This window comes from Natator depressus, chromosome 13 (genome assembly GCF_965152275.1).
Source record: "Natator depressus isolate rNatDep1 chromosome 13, rNatDep2.hap1, whole genome shotgun sequence".
Taxonomy (NCBI): Eukaryota; Metazoa; Chordata; order Testudines; family Cheloniidae; genus Natator; species Natator depressus.
The window spans coordinates 1902291-1925250 of NC_134246.1; the positions used below are offsets into that span (position 1 = coordinate 1902291).

At 45.0% G+C, this 22960-nt stretch overlaps 1 protein-coding gene across 3 annotated transcripts; it reads right to left on the reverse strand.

Moving 5' to 3' along the window:
• Window positions 1-307: 307 nt before the first annotated feature.
• Window positions 308-22221, reverse strand: LOC141997236 (BPI fold-containing family B member 3-like). Of its 3 annotated transcripts, XM_074969502.1 has the most exons (19): window positions 22090-22221; window positions 21707-21770; window positions 20935-21011; window positions 11730-11829; window positions 10492-10617; window positions 10040-10142; window positions 9073-9177; window positions 8576-8716; window positions 8093-8144; window positions 7652-7712; window positions 6780-6871; window positions 5902-6084; window positions 4249-4302; window positions 3986-4150; window positions 3446-3513; window positions 2840-2882; window positions 1723-1786; window positions 1515-1591; window positions 308-688 (listed from the first exon to the last, which is right to left on the reverse strand). In XM_074969502.1, exons 5-19 carry the CDS (start codon window positions 10601-10603, stop codon window positions 659-661), a joined length of 1350 nt encoding a protein of 449 aa, XP_074825603.1. In that variant the 5' UTR covers window positions 10604-10617; window positions 11730-11829; window positions 20935-21011; window positions 21707-21770; window positions 22090-22221; the 3' UTR covers window positions 308-658. The 3 variants fall into 3 exon arrangements, with proteins under 3 accessions (XP_074825603.1, XP_074825601.1, XP_074825602.1); XM_074969500.1 differs by lacking the exon at window positions 11730-11829; XM_074969501.1 differs by lacking the exons at window positions 11730-11829; window positions 22090-22221 and adding an exon at window positions 21977-21999.
• Between the last annotated feature and the right edge of the window lie 739 nt (window positions 22222-22960).

Genomic DNA, 22960 nt, shown 5'->3' on the forward strand with positions numbered 1-22960 from the left:
GTGGAGATACTGCTGTGGTGTTTACAAACAGAAGGCTCAGAGCAGTCTGAGTTCGTGGAAGGGGGGAGTGGCCCATGGCAGGCATGCATTGGGGTGGCTCAGGCATTGTGCTGAACTTCAGACATGTGACCCTTAATGTAGCCGCCTATCTAACTATTAATGACGGCTCTCCTTTCCCATCAGAATCTCTTCGTGTATTGTCAGATGCAAATTTCTGTATTCGTTGTGTGGCAGTGGGGAGGAGGGAAGCATTCTGACAACCCGAGTCTTACAGCAAAGGGGAACAAAACCACATCAGGAATGCTGAGGTAATGAAAGCTTTTATTGAAAGGGTAACAAGAAATGCAAAGCACCCCCATGCACAAAGCAGGGCTCTCGGCTCCAAACTCTCCTGAAGCTTAAGCTGACTGCAGAAGTTTGCTTAGAAAATCCGAACTATTTTCAACCAAGTAAGCAACAATTTCATTCCTACGAAGTCTTTTCTACAGCTTGATTCAATGATCAGAAGCAGAACATTTTGTTTCTATCATCATAGCCTTGACTCAAAGTGTCATGGGGAACAAAAGTAAGGAAGTGCAGGGTTCTTCAGTCGTGAATTCTCTCCTTCATCCTGGTGCCAGTGGCGGTCTGCCCCCAACACTCGCCCCTTGTAGAAGGCTCAGGCCAGCGCGTTAACCAATAAAACATTCTGTGGGGAAGAGAAGGCACTCGTTCAAGAGAATTCAATTTTCTCACTGAGATTTTCATCAACTTTTCTCACCTATGCTAGAGGGACCATTTAAAGAATTAGCAATGGTTAGTGGGTGCTACGGTACCAGTACATAGTACATTGGGGTTAATGGCCCTAGTTTTGATCACAAGTGGAAATCAGATGGTGGATTAAATCCAATCTATAGCAAACATTTAATGTATCCACCTCACAAAGCTACTACATGGGTTAGTATAACTCATCGTCTCATCTCAGGAAACAACTTGACTGGAACAGGATGAGCAGTTCCAAACCATCACCTAGAGCAAGGTTAGAAGATTTGACAAGACATACATGTATGAAATTGGGACAGTATGTGGCTCCTGGTTGCACTGTGAAGATTTAGCTCTGTGTCCCATTCAGTCTATGGTGAGAAGACATTTGTTTCTCAAATAAAGCAGCAGAGTTTGTAAGGTTTTACCATGCCAACAAGGTGGGACATTTCAATTTAAGTCCTTATTTTCAGAAGTGGCCTCTAATTTTCTGCCGTATTTCGCACCTGCACTAATTGTGTGTTCAATTTTGACTTAATTGTCAGAATACTTGATTGCAGCAGCTTAGTCAACAAAGTACTATAAAATGAACAGAAGAAAAATGTAGACACATATTCAGAGGCAGAGTTTAGCCTCTTCTTGAAAATTCAGGACAATGACTGACAGGATCTCAGGGTATGTTACTGCGAAGTCTGAGCCAGTGAGAATCCAGAAAAAGAGACCACCATGAAACTCTACAGGAAAGCAACACGAAGAAATGAGTAAAGCCTTACATTCATGACTTTGACAAGACCATTCTCCCAGTTCAGGTTGAGAAGATTAGGCAGAGGAATTCCCACCTTCAGGGCATCTGAAATAAACAAGCAGAAACTATCAGCACTGTGCGGAATGACGTGGTTGTAGCCCGTGAGGAAAGGCAAGAGAGCTCTGAAACACAAACAGGACTCTAAGAGACAGAAGACTCAAATATAAAGACCGTACCATTGATGAGTGGCACATACGCAGCACTGAGTATGTCACTGATTAATGGTTCAAGAAGTGCAACCTGCAATGGAGAAAGAAGCATCTTAGCAACCACTGAAAAAGACAGGATCTGCCCTTTCATTATGGAGACATTGAATTTGATCCATTCAGTCTCCGGATCAGAATGTCCCCCCACCTGCCGGCTCTTATCATGGGACTGTTTTAGTAAGCAAGACAATCATTTCTCGGGTTGCAGACATTCCCATTTCACAGATCACAGGAGGAGGACAGCTTGTGACTCAGTTCCCTGCTGGGCCCCAGACTGTCAAGTCACTTCGTTTCTCTGGGACTCTTTTCCTATAAAATGGGGAGGGCTGTGAGGGTAAATACCTTAAAGATTATCAGGTGCTCAGATACTACAGTCATAGAGGACGTCTAACTCTCCTACATAGATGAAGATGCTGAACGAGAGCTGCCTTCAGTAAGCTCCCCGTCAGGACCCCAGTTAGTCCAATCTGTGATGCCCCTTTTTTATTTTAAGTGAGCATCAAGAGTCCAGAGGTTGCTTCAGAATCTCCCACTTGCTTTACACCTAATGCCCCAAACTGCTGTTCTCTACCCACTAGGGATACCACAGGCCAGGTGTTAGCTTATGGAGAACAAAGCTTCCTTTGCTCTAGGATGACGCCTATAAGGGTATAAAACTGAGTGGTGTCAAATTTATTAAGCAAATTCTATCAGTGCAGGACACTCGGAGCTCTTACAATGCAAATCTTAGGCAAGGGTTTCCCAACTTTCTCAGGACTGAAAGCGGGTGTGTTAATCACAGAAATGACTGACAGGTAATTATGCTCCATTTCCTCCCACCCTCCCCCGCAACCTTCAAACACTCACAAGATGCTCCCAACGTATGAAATTAATTCATGGATTCAAATGCAATTCTTTGAAATCAGAATGGCTTAGTGTGAAAGATGATAGAGGAGTCAATTAAAATAATTGGAGCGTGAGAATACTTAAGTTTTCTCCCACTAGAAAAGCTTGGAGACCAACACTTATTAAAACTTTTGTTCCTTATTCCCTGGATACAGACTCCATCATTATTGTACTTTGTTCAGTGTGTGTGTCATGAACTTACATTGAAATCGCTAATTAGCGAAGAAGCCAGTCTGAAGCCGACTCTACAAAAAATGGAAAAAGTCAAGACAGAGTCAGAGACTATCCTGTGCGATACCAACTTTTCCAGTATCTGCATAGCTGTGGAAAGACATTAGTAGATCAGAGAAAATTAATATTTCACTGGGATGGCAACACAGTTACTCGCACAGTTTATCATTAAATCGACAGAACATGGAAAATCTAGGGTTTGACCTACCAGTTCCTGATTTCCGTAGACTACAACATATTGTAACAATACTATGAAGTCCAACTCCAATCAAGTTAATGAGACGCCCATTTGGCCCTGAATTTGTCTCACGCACATACAGAAACAATCTTTGTGAAAACCAAGCTGAAAATAGAGGGTCATTTTTCAGGAACCAAAACTTCCTAATTATTTTTTATTCTTTTCAGAGTCCCCATTTCAAATCTCTGTCGTTACCGAAGTGAGGCCAAGGAATCTACTCTTTGTATTGAATTTAAATAGTGCATTTCCATTTAGTCTTGTCTGGTTCACTGCCTGTTGTTCTCCTGAGGAATATTCCCTACAATGTGAATGAGGCACAAGGGACGAAGCCCCATTTACCTTTCCAGAGTTACAGAGAAGCGGAGTTTGTTGTCTGAAATCGTTGGCTGGACACTCAGCACAATATCCTGCAATTAGAGCAACAAAATAAAGTAAATTGATTCCTTCTTCTCCCATTTCCAAGATTGAAAACAAAACCCCAAGACATCTGGGAATAGCCCAAATCAAGGCAGGGCGCTCCTCCTCGTGCACAAAGCTAGAACCTTTTGGTAGGTGGCATCAGTGTAATTTCTGCACCAAACGTTCTGACTTCCCTTTCTCCCAGTTGGGTTTTATTATGTGCATTTTATAAAATGCCCAGCCCTGGCTTCTTTTTAAGTGCACTGGAAATAAAAGGACATTTCATGTAGACGTGCTGCAGTGTTTACGAGAACAACAGAGAACACATCACAGGGCCCATTTTCTATGGCTTTATCCAAAACTGAAAGGCATCATGAAGCTTCTGGATAAAGACCCAACAAGGCTCAGTGCACTGTCCCCTCTTTGCCGCTCCCTGTGACTCAACGGGGATGAATCTGAACTTGTTATCTTTATACTTACAGCATTCAGAACAAAGAGAGGCTGCTGGGGCGAGTCTGAGGGGGAAACCTCAATGGAAGCAGGGAGGCGCACAGTGACGTTCCCATTTTGCTCCGACACTGCAGGCCTTTCCAGAACTCTGACCTTCAGCAACGGTTGCTGTGACTCTGGCAGCAGTTCAGAGACCTGTGCAAAGTCACCAGGACTCAGTTACAGCAAGAAGCAGAAGATTTTGAAGGTAAGAGGGATATGGCAAAAAAGCTGAAAAAAATAAAATTGCTGACCTCAGGAACGAGAGTGTGAAGGGCAGAGGCTGTCAGTGGGATGTCAGTGGGAAGCTGAAGGAGAAATACAAAGTGAGTCAGCTAGCTGAATTGCTTCCAAGAAATGGATTGTGCATAAACCATTATCCCTGTTAACGTTTCTTTGCTCAGCCAAATTCTCAGGTTCTTCTACTGGCAGCAGATCATGCAAGTAGCAGTGTGCTGAGATTATGCAGATACAGTGGATGATGGAAGGAGAATTGTTTGGCCCAGATTCATCTCTGCTGCCACTTCTCTGACTGCTCCAGGGCTGAACTGTTTGCACTGAGCAGAAGTCTCAAGCCTCTTGTGCCCTTACTCTTAAGAGCACAGAGTAAAAAACTTGCAGGGTATGGGCAGAAAATGGGCTTGTCTCAAGAGACAAGGGCTTAATTGCCAATGAGGGATGCCACTGGACTCTCCCCTCTATGACCTTACTGGTATTACTAGATAGAGAGAAGTCAGTGGCCATGCAGAAGCCCTCTCAATAAGGCAAGACCAGGTTCCCCTGCTCATCAACGTTTTTACCTTGTGTTCACATGTGCAGCAGCCCAGCCCTGCGCTGTGCAAGCTCAAGCCCTGTGTGTTATCAAAATGCAAAAGGCAGGGCTCTTACCCTAATGAGTCAAACTGTTCCTAGGTCATTCGAGAGCAAAAATAGGTGAGTGGCCTAAAGGTGGCATGCCTGAGCAGAAGGCTCAAAGGAAATATATCCCTTCCGGTTTGCCACTGTCAAGGTTCCTCCCCCACTCTGAACTCTAGGGTACAGATGTGGGGACCTGCATGAAAAACCTCCTAAGCTTATCTTTACCAGCTTAGGTCAAAACTTCCCCAAGGTACAAAATATTCCACCCTTTTGTCCTTGGATTGGCCGCTACCACCACCAAACAAATACTGGTTACTGGGGAAGAGCTGTTTGGACACGTCTTTCCCCCCAAAATACTTCCCAAAAACCTTGCACCCTACTTCCTGGACAAGGTTTGGTAAAAAGCCTCACCAATTTGCCTAGGTGACTACAGACCCAGACCCTTGGATCTTAAGAACAATGAACAATCCTCCCAACACTTGCACCCTCCCTTTCCTGGGAAATGTTGGATAAAAAGCCTCACCAATTTGCATAGGTGACCACAGACCCAAACCCCTGGATCTGAGAACAATGAAAAAGCATTCAGTTTTCTTACAAGAAGACTTTTAATAAAAATAGAAGTAATTAGAAATAAGAAATCCCCCCTGTAAAATCAGGATGGTAAATACCTTACAGGGTAATTAGATTCAAAACATAGAGAATCCCTCTAGGTAAAACCTTAAGTTACAAAAAAGATACACAGACAGAAATAGTTATTCTATTCAGCACAATTCTTTTCTCAGCCATTTAAAGAAATCATAATTTCATAATTCATTCCTGGTCTATCTCCGGCAAAGACAAAATGTAGACAGACACACATACCCCTTTGTTTCTCTCCCTCCTCCCAGCTTTTGAAAGTATCTTGTCTCCTCATTGGTCATTTTGGTCAGGTGCCAGCGAGGTTACCTTTAGCTTCTTAACCCTTTACAGGTGAGAGGAGATTTCCTCTGGCCAGGAGGGATTTTAAAGGGGTTTACCCTTCCCTTTATATTTATGACAGCCACACTCACCGTTTGACCTGCAATGTCTGTACTGAGTTTCCCAGGTGCCAGCAGCAGCTTGAGCACTGAGCTGAGGAGACACAGTGAGAGGCCCAGCTGGGAAGAGCTGTCCACCTCTGACGGCAGAGATACGGTTGCTGCTGAGCACGTGGGATCGTCAACTTTATTGCCAAGCAAATCCTTAACGACAGCCTGAAAGAAAGTTTAGAAGGGGCTGGAGGGACATCCATAAAGCTCCCCACAATGAAATACACTATTCATTAAGCCAATATCATTGCGGCCACACCGTATAGTAAGATTCCATTCATAAATAGTTTATAAATGGTCTATGCACAATTAATAGATGTTTTAATAAATAATCAATTGTGAAACCATCCAACAGATCAATAGGTTGCTTATAGCCATGGCTTACAAACATCTCTGATGTCTTCTACTGATGCCCCTATAACCATCAACAACACATACTACCGATGTCCGTAATACGTTTGTAACATCTACTAGCCATCTATCAACTCTCTACAAATGGAACCTTAATATAAAGCATGACCATTGTTGCTTTCTCAAATGCTAGCATTGGGTGCTTCTGATTGAAGATCAACTGAACATTGTTGTATTAAACTGACAAATATCTAAGCTGCTGTTCATCTCTCACACCCGGCCAGCAAGCGTTAGTGCGTAATGAAGTCTACAGAGAGTGAGCAAGTGACAGCAAATGTGACCAGTCACTGGGCTGCAGTCCACAGCCTCTTCGGATGAGTCCTCTGCTGAAGGCAACTGAGAAACCAGGGGCTCCTTTAAGAAATCGTCACCACACCAAGGGGGTCACAAGAACCAGCCGGCATTGTGGACTCAGGGATGCTCACACTAAGGAAAGCGACAGCACTTACATTTAAATCCAGTTTGATTGCTGCATCACTGACCACGGGGAGGCTCGCTAAAGTGTACTGGAGATTTCCTACCACACCCAGCGGGACCACAGCTACAGGAAGACAAAGAGATTCTCTTACAATGGGATGAGGGGGAAGTGCCCCTGCTCTCTGTTCCTGTTATTATTTATTATTTTTTGTATTATCATCACACCTAGGAGCCCAGTCAGGGACCAGGACCCCACGATGCTGGGTGCTGTACAAACACAGAACAGACAGTCCCTGCCCCAAAGAGCTTCCGCACAAAGTATTCCTGGCTATCCCCAATCACCCTATTCCCAGCAGAAGACTTCTGAGGGCAGTAGTCCTTGAAATGACCCGCACTGGGAAGAGAACGTGCAGAGAAACACCCAGCTGCACCTCTGGGTCACTCTGAGCAAAGCTGTAGGAATTGGCTCTGAACTGAGCTGTGAGAAGCTCTCTTAGGACGAAGCGGCTCTTGGAATGGAGGAGGTCGCAGACTCCCTGTGGGAAGTCCAAAAGCAGCCACTGAACTTTCCCAGCACCTTCCCGATCAGGAACTTTACAGAGTTTTCACCCCACATTGGGAAGGTTTGTTTCCCATCCCCTGCTCTTTGGATCACTTGGTTCTGAAAGAATCTCACCTCCAGCACCAGAGCACTGATTGCTTCTACCGCCTACACTCCACGGCTGCCCTTTTGCTGCAGGTCAGCTTAACAACGGCTTAAAGGTTTAGAAAACCCGGTAGCTCCTTTAGGTGAAATACTCGTGTAAAATCAGATAATTTTTCATATTGGGCAGCTACAAAGTGCTGAACTGTACCGAGGAATATTTTGGAACAGGAAGGAAGAAGGACGCGACCAGAAACTTACAGTTCACGGTGCTCAGCAGAGGGTTCACAGCGTTGAGCACGGTATCAATTAACGGGCACAGCTGTAACACACAGGGAAAAGATCCGACTGCATGAGACTCTCAGAGTAACTGGATTCTGTCCCAGGCTGGATCATACTGGTACAGCCATAGGAATACTGCTGGTTCATGAACTTGGCAAGAAGCTGCCACCGTGCACAGTTCATTGCCCGCATGGGGAAGCCTCTTAGAAAGCCTCCTCCACACCCTCTCTGCTGACAAATGAAGGACCAATGCTGGCCTCTCAGAAGGGGTACAACTGTGGTGCACCAGGGGGTGCAGAAGCTCACCCCTCTGCAATGACTTAGTGCAATAGGGACCACTCAGCTGACTACTTGTTTGCACATTTGGGCTGTTCAGGAATCACTTTGATCCTTGCCACCACCTTTGCTTTGCAGACTTACCACTCCAGGAAAGAGGTTCCCAAGGGCATCCTTTAGGACAGTTGGATGCACACTAAACAACAGAAGAATATAAAATTAGAAGGGATGCCAGGTCGTAACTGGAAAATGAATGTAATCAGCACAAGAGAAATCGAACTGCTCGCTCGTAGCTTCACGCTGTCCTCTGTACAGCGCAGGGCTGGGGGGTTGTTCTGAAATTAATAGCTAAGAAAGAAATCCAGGATCTGGCCCAATATTAGGATTAATATGCATCCACGTATAGCACAGCACAATGCAGAAACTCTCTAGTTTGGCCATTTGAGCCAAGCCTTTGAAAAAAACATTTGTTCTAGTCACAGCAAATGAATACGGCACTTAAGTATCCTAAGTATCAAACACAAGAATTAACAAATTTATTCTTTGAAGAGAATAGTAAAAATGGTTGATGCTGGCTCATCCATGGCACATTGTCATTGCGTCACCGGAGATATCTGTGGTACCCACTTGTGGAGGATCCGAACGTTAACAAGCTGCGTCTTGCAGTCTTCAACGATTAACTTGGGGGCGCCCATGTCATCCTGTGCCAGTCTGGCTCTTGCGGTAATGTTCACGTCCACCTGGAGGCTGAGCACCTTACCTAGAAGGCTGAAAGCAGATGGAGGAATTAATTACATCCAGCTTAACAACCGCCCCTGCTGGCTGACTCTACGAAAGAGGGCAGGCTAATAGCCTCTTCACAGGATGTGTCTTCATGCTAAACTGGGGGCTCTCTGACTAACTCACCACCGTTTCACATGATCCTCTCTAGGTTATTTCTGCACCGTGTGAACTTTTAAAGGTGGAACTATGGTTAATAAATGACACCTGCTGATATACACAAGCCTGGGAAAGAAACTACTCTGTCCACAGAGAGCCGGGAGGAATGGGGAATGCGTCCTGGTCTGAGTTTTCTCGTGTTGCACCCTTCTGCTTTATGGCCCCCTCCAGGAAAGACGACTCACCCTTTGCCTTCAATTAACACTTGGGTGTAGACGTTCATCTGGACCCCCACGCCTGGCAGGAGCTTCAGCGATACTTTGGGGAGAGTAAGTTTTTTAATTTCCAGCCTGGAGAACAAACGAGAACAAGAAGTTGGCAACAGAACAATAGCGCTGAGGACACGGACTTTCCATAGCCCAGTGTTCATCCCCTCAGCCAGCCAGTCCCCCTGGAAGGGGCTTCATGAGCTAGAGGGGTTTTCAGCCTGGGTGTTTAAGCTACGTTTTCACAGTGCTTTAATTCCACTGTGCGCTGGGAACTCTCCCTCCTGCACGAATAGAACTGGGTACAGGGTTTTTTCCTTCAAGGGCTGTTAACACTTTAAAATCCCAAAGCGGACAGGGGGAAACCCACCAACTGTGATTTCAGAGTCACGCTGGACAGAGCAAGGAGTGAGCGACGCTGCCCCCGGTGTCACCATCGGGTGGTTGTGAGGCACACGTAGGTTCATCACTTACTGAGTTGCTCATATTGATGGTAACGGGTCATGGTCTGGACAGGCGAGTGCATAGACACATACCCAGAAACACTGTCTCAGCACCATGGGGAACAAAGGCTTGCTCCAATCTTAGCTCCCCAAAAGATCATGGGGAAGCTGCCCCACTGCTTCTCTCTGACTCGGACCAGCAGAGGGATGTCATTGGGGGTGGCCAGTGGGTCAGGGATGTGGGGTGCGCAAGTGGATGACCAGGGCTGACAGTGACGAATGCATACAGCACTCCCTACTAGATTATTGTCTCTCATTAGACACATATTGGAGTAGGGAGGGGAGGGGACTGCTCGTATCCAGAATGGGGCCGGACATCAGCGCTGCCTTTTGCAACATCTTTGTGCTCCTCGTTGGAAGCTGGTTACGCCAGTCCCCCTCCCCCATTGGCCAGAAATCAGCCCGTGGTTTGTTCACTGACACCTGGGCTGCCCCCGACTTACCCTGTGAGGCCAATTCCCAGGTTCAGGAGCCCCCCAGCGGCAGCTGACATGGTTCCTTGCACACTGTTGAGAATGTCGCCTCTGTGGAGCACATCGGCTATAACTGAAGAGATGAGCCAGTGGTTAGAATAGGTAAGGTGGGTTCCATCCCCAACTGTGTAGCCTAGGGCACGTCTCCTCCCCTGCCCGTGCCGCAGTGTCCCCATTTGTGAAGAGTGTTTGGTGATAGTTATGCACCTGGGTAAAGCCCTTTGCAATCTTTGGGTACAAAGTGCTTTATAACTGCAAGAATGACTCCGATTATCATTGTCACTGATACTCAGTGACTTTGGTACTGCCGCAGCTTTTCTGTGTAGGGGCAAATGAAAGGAAGGACAAAATAGTTCAGAAAATCGTAATAAATCTGACCCCTTCCACAACACTGGATTAAATAGTATTCTAATAAAACTTACCTTTTTCTAATCCATTTACATCCACACTGGAAAGAACCTGAACAGTTCCATCTAGTCCTTGGGACGGGGTCAGCAGGCCGCTGAAGAGAAGAATGGCCCAAACCTTTAACATCTTGGTTGTGGTACCTGTGAAAAGAATTCCCAGTCCATTAAACATCCGAGGATGATGATCAGGAGCTGGAGACTGGACATGGTGCCAGAAGGGGATAGAATAGACAGGGAAAGAAGCCAGTTGCACAGAATGAAGGGGAAGCAGGGAGAAAGGAGGAAGGCATGGCAGAGGGGATCCATTCAGGCAACAAGCAGATGAGTGGCAATAGGTACTTGCGGTCGATTCCTGATCCCATTGAAGTTAATGAAGTAAAATTACCATGGATTTAGAAGAGACCAAAACTTGAACTTTCAGCAGATGACTTCCATAATGGAGCCATGTGAAAGGAGAGAACAGTTATGCCACTTTCCTTACTCCCTCGACTTAGGATAGTTAAGTCATTTTCCTCATTCCATCGGGAATGGTTTCCGGTATTTTTGAATTGGAGTTTGACTGAGAATTTTCTCCCACAAACCGGAACCTGTATCCCACATGTAGGGCAGTCGGAACCTTGTTTGTAACACGACATGTCATGAACATTAATGGAGTGGCATAAGCACAGGCTTCACTGAAGACTCAGCTAGAAAGGAGGGCAAACCCTTATCAAACATGAGCATCTCTGATAAAAGCATGAAGTGTTTAAAAGGGTTAGAGTCGTTTTTCAAAGACTATGTTAAAGAAAAGTGCAACAGGAGCACTTCCAACGCTCTTTTGATTTTAGAGATATTACCAGCTCCAGCAATATAGTCCCTGTACTGAAAACGGGGACACAACTAGAATTAGTATTGTCTTGAGAACCCGAAGGAACTTCTTCATTGCTCCCATTGTACCATCAACACATTTAAATGGAAATATAATAAAACAGAGCAAAAAGCATCAAGATAAAAATTAAGGGTCAAACTCACCTTGGGCCTAAGCGCACCTGGTTTATGGAGCTGCTCAAGGGATGATTTTAATAATTATTATTTATGAAAGCCTTGAAATAATACTTCAAGAATTTTCAACAACACGCAGTGAACATACATCTGTTCTTCAAAGGCCACGAAGAACAGCAACCTCCCCACCCGCCTCTGTCTGCGATGGTGGATTTGCTTTCATCCAGGCTTGATCTAAGAGAATGCTCTTCAGAGAGTCATTCTGGTCTTACCTTCGCAAGCTCTTGGTCACTAAGAAAGGTCTCAAGAGTTGTCCTCCTTCTCTGCAGCTGACCTGCAACTGGCAGCCCTTATATACATAAAAACCTGTGACTAGAATGAGGAAAATGACATGACTGAGAAAGAGCCAGGCTAATTGTTTGGGTTTAACAATAAAGTGTGATCTCTGAGGTCGTCCAGTGCAAATATTTCCTTATAGAAGTGAAAAGTTAGGTAAATTATTGAGCAACATGTATCAGATGCACAGCCTGGTTTCTGGCCAGCATTTTAATTCAGCATTCCAGGGTGCTAATCCACAAAGGTTGATCTAACGATCCTTGCCTCTTTGCTAGTCTAGTGCAGTGAGTTTTCTTCCTTGCTGCTCAGCTGAGTAGTAAAACTGGGATTCGCATGTAGGGCTGCAGTTTTTGATGGATATGTGGGTCTTTCATTAAATGAGGCGGGGGTGGGGGTGAGAGAATAAAAGTGTCTGATTTCCTCAGAAAATTTCAACTTATAAGAAAACCGGACCACCTGAAAACAAAATTTTTAGTTTTCAGCCAAATACCAAAAAAATTCAGCTAAACTCAAAACACTGCAATTCAGAAATGCCACCACAGGGGCCTCATGAGATTTGTAGTTTGGGTACCTCATGCCCCCATCCACCTCTACAGGCTGGGTTCTCCAGCTAGACTACATCTCCCATGATGCACCACAACCAGAGGCTCCCAGCATGCACTGTGGTGGCCGAGGAAGGGGGAGCCTACGGTGTGTCATTGGCAATGAAGCCCAGCAATCACAGAAGAATGAAGGTACGAGGCACTTGAACTATAACTCCTGTGAGGCACTGCAGCATCATTTCTAATTTGAAATTTTCAGTTTTTGGTTTTCAATTTTTCACCAAAAAGTCAACATGTTCTGTGGAAAATGTCAACAAAAACAATTCTCCAGCCAGATCAATTAGCGTGGCCTAACCCCTGTTCAGTTTGGTTGAAGTTGGTGAAGTATAGGTAGGAGCTAGCGAGGAACAGTCAAGAGTCTATTTAAATAAAACACATGAAGGCAAGCAACCCGAATATGGACAAAACGTACACGGGCTTATATACAAACGCGAGCAGTCTAAATACTAAGATGGGTGAACTAGAGTGCCTGGCTTTAAATGAGGATATGATGTGACATGCATCATGGAAAGTTGGTGGAATGAGGGTAATCAGTGGGACAGGGTAACACCCAGCTACAAAATATACAGGAATGAGAGAATAGGCTGCACTGGTTAGGGAGTGGCACCAGGTGTTAAAGAAAGCATAAAGTAACAATCTTAAATGCATCCAATTGTACCATAGAGTCTCTATGGCTAGAAATTCCATGCTTGAACGGTAGGAGTATAGCAGTAGGAACATACTGCTGACAACCTGACCAGGATGGTGACGGTGATTATAAAATGCTGAGGGAGAGCAGAGAGGCTTAAAAGGCAGGAAATAACAATAATGGGGAATTTCAACTGTCTTCATATTGAACGGCTTCATGTCACTCAGGAAGGGATACAAAGATAACATTTCTACTGACTGACTCCTGGAGCAGCTAGTCCTGGAACCCACAAGGGGAGAGGCAATTCTTGAGTTAGTCCTGAATGGGGCACAGGATCTGGCCCAAGAGGCAAATATAGCTGAACCATTCAGTAACAGCAACCCTAATGCCATTAAATTTAAGATCTTTGGGGGATAGGGGAGGGTAAATACCAAAGAAACCCACCACTGTAGCATTTAACTTCAAGAAGGGGAACGACACAAAAACGAGCAGCTCGTTAAACCGAAATTAAAAGAAACAGTCACAAGAGTGAAATGCCTGCAGACTGCATGGAGACTATTAAAAACATCATAATAGAGGCTCGGACTAAATGTATACCCCAGGTGAAAAACAACCCGTAAGAGGACCAAAAAAATGCCACCATGGCTCAACAGGAGAGTAAAAGAAGTAATTAGAAGCAAAAAAGCATTTGACCCTTGGGCATGAACTCTGAGGAAAACAGAAAGGAGCATAAACTCGGACAAGTCAAGTACAAAAGTATAAGGCGGCAGGCCAAGAAAGCTAGTTGCTCTTCAACTTCTAAAGACACAAAAACTAACAGCAAAACTTTTTTTTAAAATACATCGGAAGCAGGAAGCCTGCCAAACAGGCAGTGGGGCCACGGGACGATCGAGAGGCTGAAGGAGCCCTCAAGGATGCTAACGCCATTGCGGAGAAGCTAAATGAATTCTTTGCATCGGTCTTCATGGCTGAGGATTTGCAGAAGATCCCCACACCTGAGCCATATTTTTTAGGTGTCAAATCTGAGGAACTGTCCCAGATGGAGGTGTCATTAGAGCAGGTGTTGGAACAAACTGATAAATGAAACCGTAATAAGTCACCAGGACCAGAGGGTATTCCCCCAAGAGTTCTGAAGGAACTCAAATGTGAAATTGCAGAACTTCATTATCAAGTCTTATCATTAGAGAGACTTCCAAATGGGATGCTCTGCACTTGTGAGGCACAATGCAGGCCCCACCAGCAAAGCATCTGTTCATATTTAACACTTTGTTTAAACTTCTGACGGAAAGACGTGTTCCCAGAGGATTAGCTGAGGTGGCTTTTGTCTCACACCTACTTCCAGCTTTAAAGATCTTATCTAACAGCCAAAGTCAGCATAGGAGAGGTGCCAAGGTACTTAGAATGCTGCCATTGTCCCAGCAACTTAATCACTCACTAACCTCAAAAGAACAACGGGTTTCATTGCTGGATAGACCGTGACATGTAATGAGATATACGTGTGCGTTGATAAAGGAGTATTTGTGCTATCAGCTCATCTGAGCCACTTCAGACTTTGAGTGGATGAAAATAAGAAGCATGAAATCAGCATAAATACAGCTCCAGTAAATGTCACTGGGATTAATCAAGAAGACCGGACTGTGCAATAATGGAATACCTTTCCATTACAAAGAGCTGCTGCTCATTAGTGACCTTTCATTCATGCTCATAAGTTGGCTGCCTGTCAGCTGTAGTCAAATAGAGATGTCAATGGACGTCCTGTGCATGTTTTAAGGGCACCATAATGGCATTACATATGTAGCGCAAATTGAAGGGGATTTTCCTAAAAAGAATCACATTGAGACATGTTCTAAGGTCTTTCATAAAAGTAACTTGCAAGACACAACGATTAAGAAATTAAATTATTGTAGGAGGAAAGGAATAGAGATGAAATTGGAGGAGATGAGACTCAAGTTCAAAAGGAGAAGAACGGGATGAATATAATACGATTTTGGTGCCAGTAATTACTGTGCAATCTTAACCAGAAAGCAGATAACATACCTAAGAGGAGACTAGGGCTTCTCTACCCTTGAAATGCTACAGTGGCACAGCTGAACAACTGCAGAGTAGACAGTCCCTATGCCGACCGGACAGGTTCTCCCATCAGCATCGGGAATCCACTCCCTGAGAGGCAGTAGCTAGGCTGATGGAAGAATTCTTCTGGCAACCTAGCGCTGTCTACACGAGGACTTAGGCCATCTTAACTACGTTGCTCAGAGGGGTAGATTTTTCACACCCCTGAATGACAGTTATCCAGTGTAGACCCGGCCTTAGAGAGATCTGGGGACTAGAGAGAAGAAAACAGGTCTTGCAAATATGTGTGAGAGATAAACAATTGAAACCAGGTGTTGGGAGAATTAAGATGTTATGGAGTCCAGCTATTTGCCTCCTTCAGCCTAAGGGGCCCCAGGTGTGTGACTCCCGTTAGTATTTAATGAAGTGACTCCATTAACGTGCAGAGTGATGGGAAAATAGACTCCCAGGGCCAGATTCCAAACGCAGCGATTGTGCTAATGCCACTGGTATCGGCTGAGCAGTCTGGGTTTACATCAACGTGATTTAGAGCAGACTCTCGCCTGCGGGATTTTCGGATATTCCTGTATCACTGAGCTCGACACAGCGCAGAAAAAACCTTTTACCCTGACTTAAAAGAATCAGACACCTTGGCTGCTCTATGCTGCACCACTGGGATCACTCTGACACAAGTGGTAGCCTCTCTACCTGTGTACACCCCATCTCTGCTGCTAGAGGGCCGGAGATGTGGGCTGGGATGCCCCTATACTGTGCTGATCTCCAGATGTGCTCTCAGCCCCTAGGAGCCATTAGCAGCCAATGTAAGTTAGAGCTGCCCATAGGCTACTCTAATTTGTGTCTGGAAACAGAGACCTATTCATGGTCTACCTGCAATGCAGGTGGCTGATGCAGGACCAGGGTCATGCATACTCCCCCAAGTCAGCTTCCAATAGCCCTTTTACCACTCACCTAGTGGCATTATCATAATTGCCAAAAACTAAGGTTTGGGGCCTGCAAAGAGTGTTTGGTGGGAAATCAAATAGGCGCCATCTGGGATTTGCCGTTTGATTTGGGTTTTCCCTGTGAGATCATGGAAACATATTTTGATTTATTTTTCTTCCATCAGAATTCAAGCTTGGTTCTCCATCAGCTGCCGAAGGAGCGAGAATGAAGATCTTCATTTTTTCTTGGAATCAAAAAGAATGTTTGCTAAGCAATGGGGAGTGAAGGTACAAAAAACCTCTCTCACAGGGAAACATCTCTGCAGCTTATGGCTACTCTTTCATTGATTAGGATTTTTTGCTGAGGACAATTTCTCATTAGCATTACAAGGTGAATGCTTTCTGTGTTTGGCATTATGGGCATGGAAAGATCATTGGTTTTCATGGCTGGCTTTTATAGACTTTTCTAGGGACAACATCTTGAAAACCAGTGCAAAGACCTTTTCAAAGTTAGCCTTAAATCTACACTAGCTACCTGATGAAAGACGTCTGCCAAAGTGTTTACAATCTTTGAACTGTGAAAGCCACAAACAAAAAGTAATTTTTGCTTATCAAATTTCACCCTGGATATTTTGGTGGACAATTGTGTGTAAACATGTGCAGAGACCTTTTCAAAATTAATCTTGTAATTCTATAGCCAATCCCGGATGCATGATGTCTGCAAATGCAAAAGGGTCTGCAATTTTTGAATGCCTTTTTACTGTGAAAGCAGAAGCCCAGAGGTTATGTTTGCTAAATGCAAAGATATTTGAACTCCTGGAATGCCCTCTCATTATAGAATTGTGAAAACAAAAGCCTAATAAAATAATGTTTGATACCATATGTTTGATACTAAAAAGCCCCAGGAAGAGAACCATACTGTTTACTGTACCGCTATATGCCAAGGTGTAGAATGCATTTAAGAGATTGGACCATAGCATTATGCACCCAAAATCCAAATTAATGACTACAAATGAGTGATGAAGGGAGCCGTGAGCAGCAGTACAGTCCTGTCCACATTCGTTAAATGGCTTCTTTATTGCTGTTTTTGCAAAGACAGACAATACAGGGACCAACTTTTCCAAAATGATTTCTCGTGCAAACTGGCTGGGTTAAAAAAAAAAATACTGACTGCCAGTGAGACAAGGGAAGAGTTTTATGGGATAGTGGGAAATGTACTGAACATGTGAGAAAATAATAAACAAATATGACCTTTGAGAAGTAACACGTTTGTGCTGACCCTGGAAGCAGACCTCATAGACACTCAGTGCAAAAGGAGAAGGTATTGGGCAAGCTGAAAATTCAGCTGGGGAGTGCGTGAGTTGGGAAGAACCCTTCTCTTGTGAGAGTCCCACTTGTGCTTGGCAACTTTTGGAACATTAAACTGTATTCTACTGTTCAGCCACTAGGTGCGGTGTGTACACAACATCGTATTTGCAGGAATCTCGGCTGTACCTGGCAGAGCATTAGAGGACCGTGTGGCGTGCATAAGCAAGGTCTGAGACCAGCCCAGATCTGGTACCGACAAACGTGACAAACCACATGCCCCGCAAGCTGGGACTGACCAAAAAGTGCTCAGTAATTCCCATACTGATTGATCCTGAGCCAGTCACATCTAACCAGGGCCCCCCAGCAGTGACTGTCAGTTTCTATCACATTTCATCATTTGCACCTAGACACATCATCGCCACTGTGCAGGAGAAAACGATGACACCACTTGAAGTTCAGACGTACCTTCATATCCCATGGAAAAAAGGCAACATGCCTTAGTGGGGCAAGGCAGTTACGGGGTGAGAGTGGTCTGTACAATACAGCCATGAGGAGTGGCTAAGGTGATCTCCAGCCTATGCCTCAAACTCTGCTCAGCCCATGGTGATGGAGAAAGAGACAGAGCTGCCCCTATTTGCCAGGACAAGAGTTAACACGTTTTCGGCCAAGAATCAGAGTTTCCTCTCATGGAGCTTTCGTGCCCTGCTTTCTGACCCAGCGGCAGTGAAGGAAGCAATCCCATTGACCGCTTTAATTAAACAGCCACCAAAACCTTTTCCTTTTATCTAAGTGCATGGTGCCCCGTGTTTACCAGCAGTCAAGAGTCCCTGGAGTTTGCTGCCATATTGTCCCATTCCCACTATGTCTTCTCTCACTTTTAGTAACGTAAGCATCGCAAGCCTCTAGCATTCTGGGCAGCCTATAGATTCAGCACTCCCAGCTGTCACACATGGCACAATCATAGCTCAGCCTGGCAGGATATCAGGACCCACAGGGTCCTAGAAGGCAACCGTAGGAATGAGATTTAACTACATTCATAAGAACGGCCATACTGGGTCAGACCAAAGGTCCATCTAGCCCAGTATCCCATCTTCCAACAGCAGCAAATGCCAGGTGCCCCAGAGGGAATGGACTGAACAGGGAATCATCAAGTGATCCATCCCCTGTCACCCACTCCCAGCCTCTGGCAAACAGAGCCTAGGGACACCATCCCTGTCCAACCTGGCTAACAGCCACTGAAGGACCTATCCTCCATGAATTAATCTAGTTCTTTTTTGAACCCTGGTATAGTCTTGGCCTTCACAACATCCCCTGGCAACGAGTTCCACAGGTTGACTGTACGCTGTGTGAAGACATACTTCCTTTTGTTTGTTTTAAACCTGCTGCCTATTAATTTCATTTGGTGACCCCCTAGTACTTGTGTTATGAGAAGGCGTAAATAACACTTCCTTGTTTACTTTCTCCACACCAGTCATGATTTTATAGACCTCTATCATATCCCCCCTTAGTCGTCTCTTTTCTAAGCTGAAAAGTCCCAGTCTTATTAATCTCTCCTTATACGGAAGCCGTTCCATACCCCTAATCATTTTTGTTGCCCTTTTCTGAACCTTTTCCAATTCCAATATATCTTTTTTTTTAGATGGGGCTGTACGGGAGACTTTGGCAAACCAGTAAAGTGCCTGAAACCACTATGGCTTATTGCTAAAAGCGGCCAAGTCAGCAGGCTGTAAATTGGCCATTCAGCAGTCTCAGTTTAACCAAGGCAGGAGGGGAGGGGGTCTTTTGGGTGCCACAGAAAAGGCAGCTTGACCCCACGTCCTTCCTGATAAGAGGTGTATTGAAGTTGCTGATACATGCATTTTAGAAGAGCAGGATGTGCCCCAGGAATGTCTATTGGGGTCTCAAGGCTGCAAACTCTGGAAAAACCCACACCTGGTTAATCAATAATCAGAAGAAAGCCTCCTGCTTGACCATTGAAGCTGCTTGCTTGACAAGTTTCCTTTAGGGGACATGTCATTCTATTACAAATATATAAATAAAGGGGGGAAGTTTCAGGTGGTGGGACTCTTCAGGACTGGACTCTCCCTCTGGATGCATCTTGTGTACCCCACCGGCAGACGGGCTGCCGCTGTGCCACTCGAGAGCCACACTCAGCTTTGGTAATTATCGAGGGTTGGGGTGTTTTACTAACCTGTTGCGGACGTGTGTATAAGTGCTTGAGACTAAGTAAAGTTTAGCTTCAAGTGAAAGCACTCTTGTGTCGTCCAGTTTTTCCCAGCCATCTATCAGTCGAATGGCCGTGTCTCCCCTTAGTTATTTCCCGACACCACCTCGCACAGAGTAAAAGCTACCAAGAGCTTTGGGTTAAAAGAACCCCGGGGAGCAGGGCGACCACATCTGCATGCAGTGCAGCTGCTGATCCCAGGCACCTCGCTAGCTCAAATGAAGGGAATCAATGTTCCATCGCTTTCTTGAGATACCCCTGCATAGACAGTAGTTGCTCCGGACAGTGTGTGTCTGACCAGCTGCAGGGTGCTGCATACTCAGAGGTTACAACCCAATGAACTTGCAAAACTGTTTTTATAGATTTTAAACAAAAATACTTGTTTCCTTTCCTTTGTTAGAGTTTCCATTGAGAGACCTGGGTCATGTTAGAGAGGGGTCCAGGCTGTGGAGCTCAAAACTGTAATTAGACCCAAATCCAAACTTCCCTGACGTTTGGGGATGCTCAGATTCACTTTTCCCCTTCTGTGCATTTTACAGATCGGCCCAGGTCAGATCCGGATCTGGATGGGCTCTAGCGATGCCAGATCCAGTCACGGATGGGTTTGGGATATATCAGAGGCAGTTTGTTTGTAACTCCAGAGCATATTTCAGCACAAAGTTGCATAAATGGGAGTCTGCTCAAGGCAGGCTCAGGACTAGAAGGGGTTGGAGAGCATTGGCAAAGTTGTGTGGAGACATCTGCTCAGTGTCCGCCTGCCTAACACTCTTTAGCTCCTCACAGTCCTGGACTCTGCAGCTAGACCCAGCCGGTAAAACCTTCTGAAAAGAGGAAACACCAAGAATGCAGAGAAAGAAACTACAATCTTTTATCGCAGCAGCACATGGAATGTGAAACTCCACTGCCCACAGTGCACTGCTGTTCTAAACTCCTGTGGAGGCTACAGGCTGAAACAAAACATCACTGAGAAAATTACAGAGATTAATTATATTCAAGCAAATGAACAGCCCTTCGATTCCACTACAGGCAGAGCCCAGCGTACGCCAGTTACCGGGAGTGGTGTTGCCTTTTTATTTTAGCTCTGTAGAGCCAAAATATTGAATCAAAATGTTAAAAATAAAAAGAGGAAGACATGCTTCCGGGGATGCCAGACTTGCTGTTCTCCAGCTCTCGGACTCTTTCCAGTTGGGGTGAATAGTCTAGCGACTCCTCCTGGGTCAGCTTTAGGTGGCTTTTACATTCAGCACGAGAGCATTCTGACCGAAGTAAAAAATATCACAAATATTAGTCGTCAGCTAGTTCAGCGCTTAGATACCTACGTGCTGACAACCAGCACGGACCATGCAATATACAGAAAAACATGTGGCAAGTAAGTGTCCGTACACTTACCTCAGACATGCGAATATCAGCATTTTCGTATTTAATGCCTAGCAGGTTAGGCAGAGGGATCCCTTCATGCAGTGCCCCTGAAACGAGCAAACAGAAACCAGGGTTAAAACTGCCTTGGGCAGTTGAAGACAATGGCAATGCTCTAGTCACTTCTCCCCTATTCTCCTGCAGCTTCTTTGCCAAGAAGGTAAATTCCTTGAGACGGATTATTCTATTATTCCGATGGCACATTTTCCAATCCAAATATCGATCTAGTGCCCAATAGCTAGACTGGGCCTTCTGTGTATTTTGTGATCAGCAAACCTAAGGAATGCGAAGGTCAGATAAGCCCACTGGTGTTTGGAGATTTCCAAAATGTACTGAATTTATGAAAACGATCTCCAGTTTCCCAGGGGGATCTAGTTTTTATTTTGTCAGCAGGTACCATATTCAAAGAACTTCCAAAAACGCACCTGCAGTGCATCTGTTTTGCGTGTGTCGACCTCAGGTTTCCATGAGCAACTGTCCTTGCAGAGAAGCATGAGAACACACACACATTACCTGTTCTAAATGCCCACATGCAAGTTCTGCATGTGCAAAATGGCTGTATCTGAAATTTTATTGGGCGCAGTTATTCACCGACTCGTGAAAGTTAAAGTTAGAAAGGCTTTGCTAGGTCAGTTAGTCCATTCCGCTGCCAGAAAAGATGATTTCAGTCTAAAGAAAGTGCCGGTAGTCATGGCCTCGGAGAAGGATAAACAGTTTACAACATGAAACCATCTCACGGTCTTACCATTGATTGCTGGCACAGACGCAGCTTCAATAATATTCACCAAAAATCCCTTCACCAGCAACTCCTGAAAAGAGAGAAGTGATCTACTAAGCCTGCCACAAGCAGCATCCACCCCACTCATTTTAGATTGACTCTGATTTCACTGGTGTAGACGTCCAGTGGCAATGGCCCAAAATTCAGGCAAATTGCCAGTTGTTTCGAGAGCTAGATGGAAAAAATTGAAAAATTCAAAATTTCAAAGGAAAATGACCATTTATTTTCCAATTTTACCCCCAGTTCTAGTGTTTCCTTTGACCATGACTCATGGCTCTTCCACAGGTCAGCTAGTAACAAAGAATCAGAGTGTGGTGCAAATTATCTCCCCACGAGGCCAAACAGATCACCTGAGACAAACTGAGAGCCCGAAGAGCCTTGCCGTAATTGTCTCCTGTCCTTCACAGGCTTTTACGTTATCTAAGTACAAACCCTGGACATCAACAGCCCCTCCTTCTCGATAATGAAAGCGGGATTGGAGTGAGTGAGGAACCTTGAACCTTCAATGCACACATTGTTAATGCAGAACAGATTTTCATTGCAAGCATTGGGGATGGTTATTTATTGACCAAAAGTCTTCCAGAAATTAAAGTGAGTGCATTAACTCACAGCGATCTTCCAGATTGCTAATACTTCCTGGCAAAAGAGGTGGTGAGTTCTCCAATTAATTTGTCACTATAACTTCTTGCTTGTAATAACATTTTGATTTAGTGGATTATAGCGCATCGATTTTTGAAATAAAACTATTACTAGGGATAAAAGAAATCCAGCTGGGTTCCCAAGAACGAACTCCAGGGCTAGACATTTTAGACCAACACGTCAACACTCAGATTCATAGATACAATTAGTCTTCAGCATTTGCTTTTGCCGAGCGTCACACACTCCACTGAGCTCACGGCAAACGTGCCGATGGAGGAAGCAGCCATGGCCATTTCATGCAAGCTGCAGAGAAGGGAAACAGGCGTTGGCATTTCCTCTCCAGACCTTGTCTATATGTGGCTCCTTTTCCCTGCCGCTGGCAGCATTACCCAAGACCCAGGCCCCCTTTCCTCCCTCCAGCCTCTTCGTTTGACTTGCTGCCCTGGGTCAACGTCTCCGCTCCCTACAGGGGTCAGAGCTTGGGCTTTACCTCTGCACTGACTCCAGTGGGGGTTACTCCTGATTTACACTGGTGTAAGCAAAAGGAAAAGCTGACCTTCTAAGTATATAGACGAACAAACC

Bases quoted from the DNA above. Each gene is read 5' to 3' on its own strand.
- LOC141997236 (XM_074969500.1), bottom strand. From the start codon at position 10,603: ATGTTAAAGGTTTGGGCCATTCTTCTCTTCAGCGGCCTGCTGACCCCG. The intron at 9,178-10,039 runs GTAAGTCGGGGG...TTTGTTCTCCAG, and splicing joins CTGGGAATTGGCCTCACAGG to GCTGGAAATTAAAAAACTTA. The intron at 4,151-4,248 runs GTCAGCAATTTT...GACTTTGCACAG, and splicing joins TTCACACTCTCGTTCCTGAG to GTCTCTGAACTGCTGCCAGA.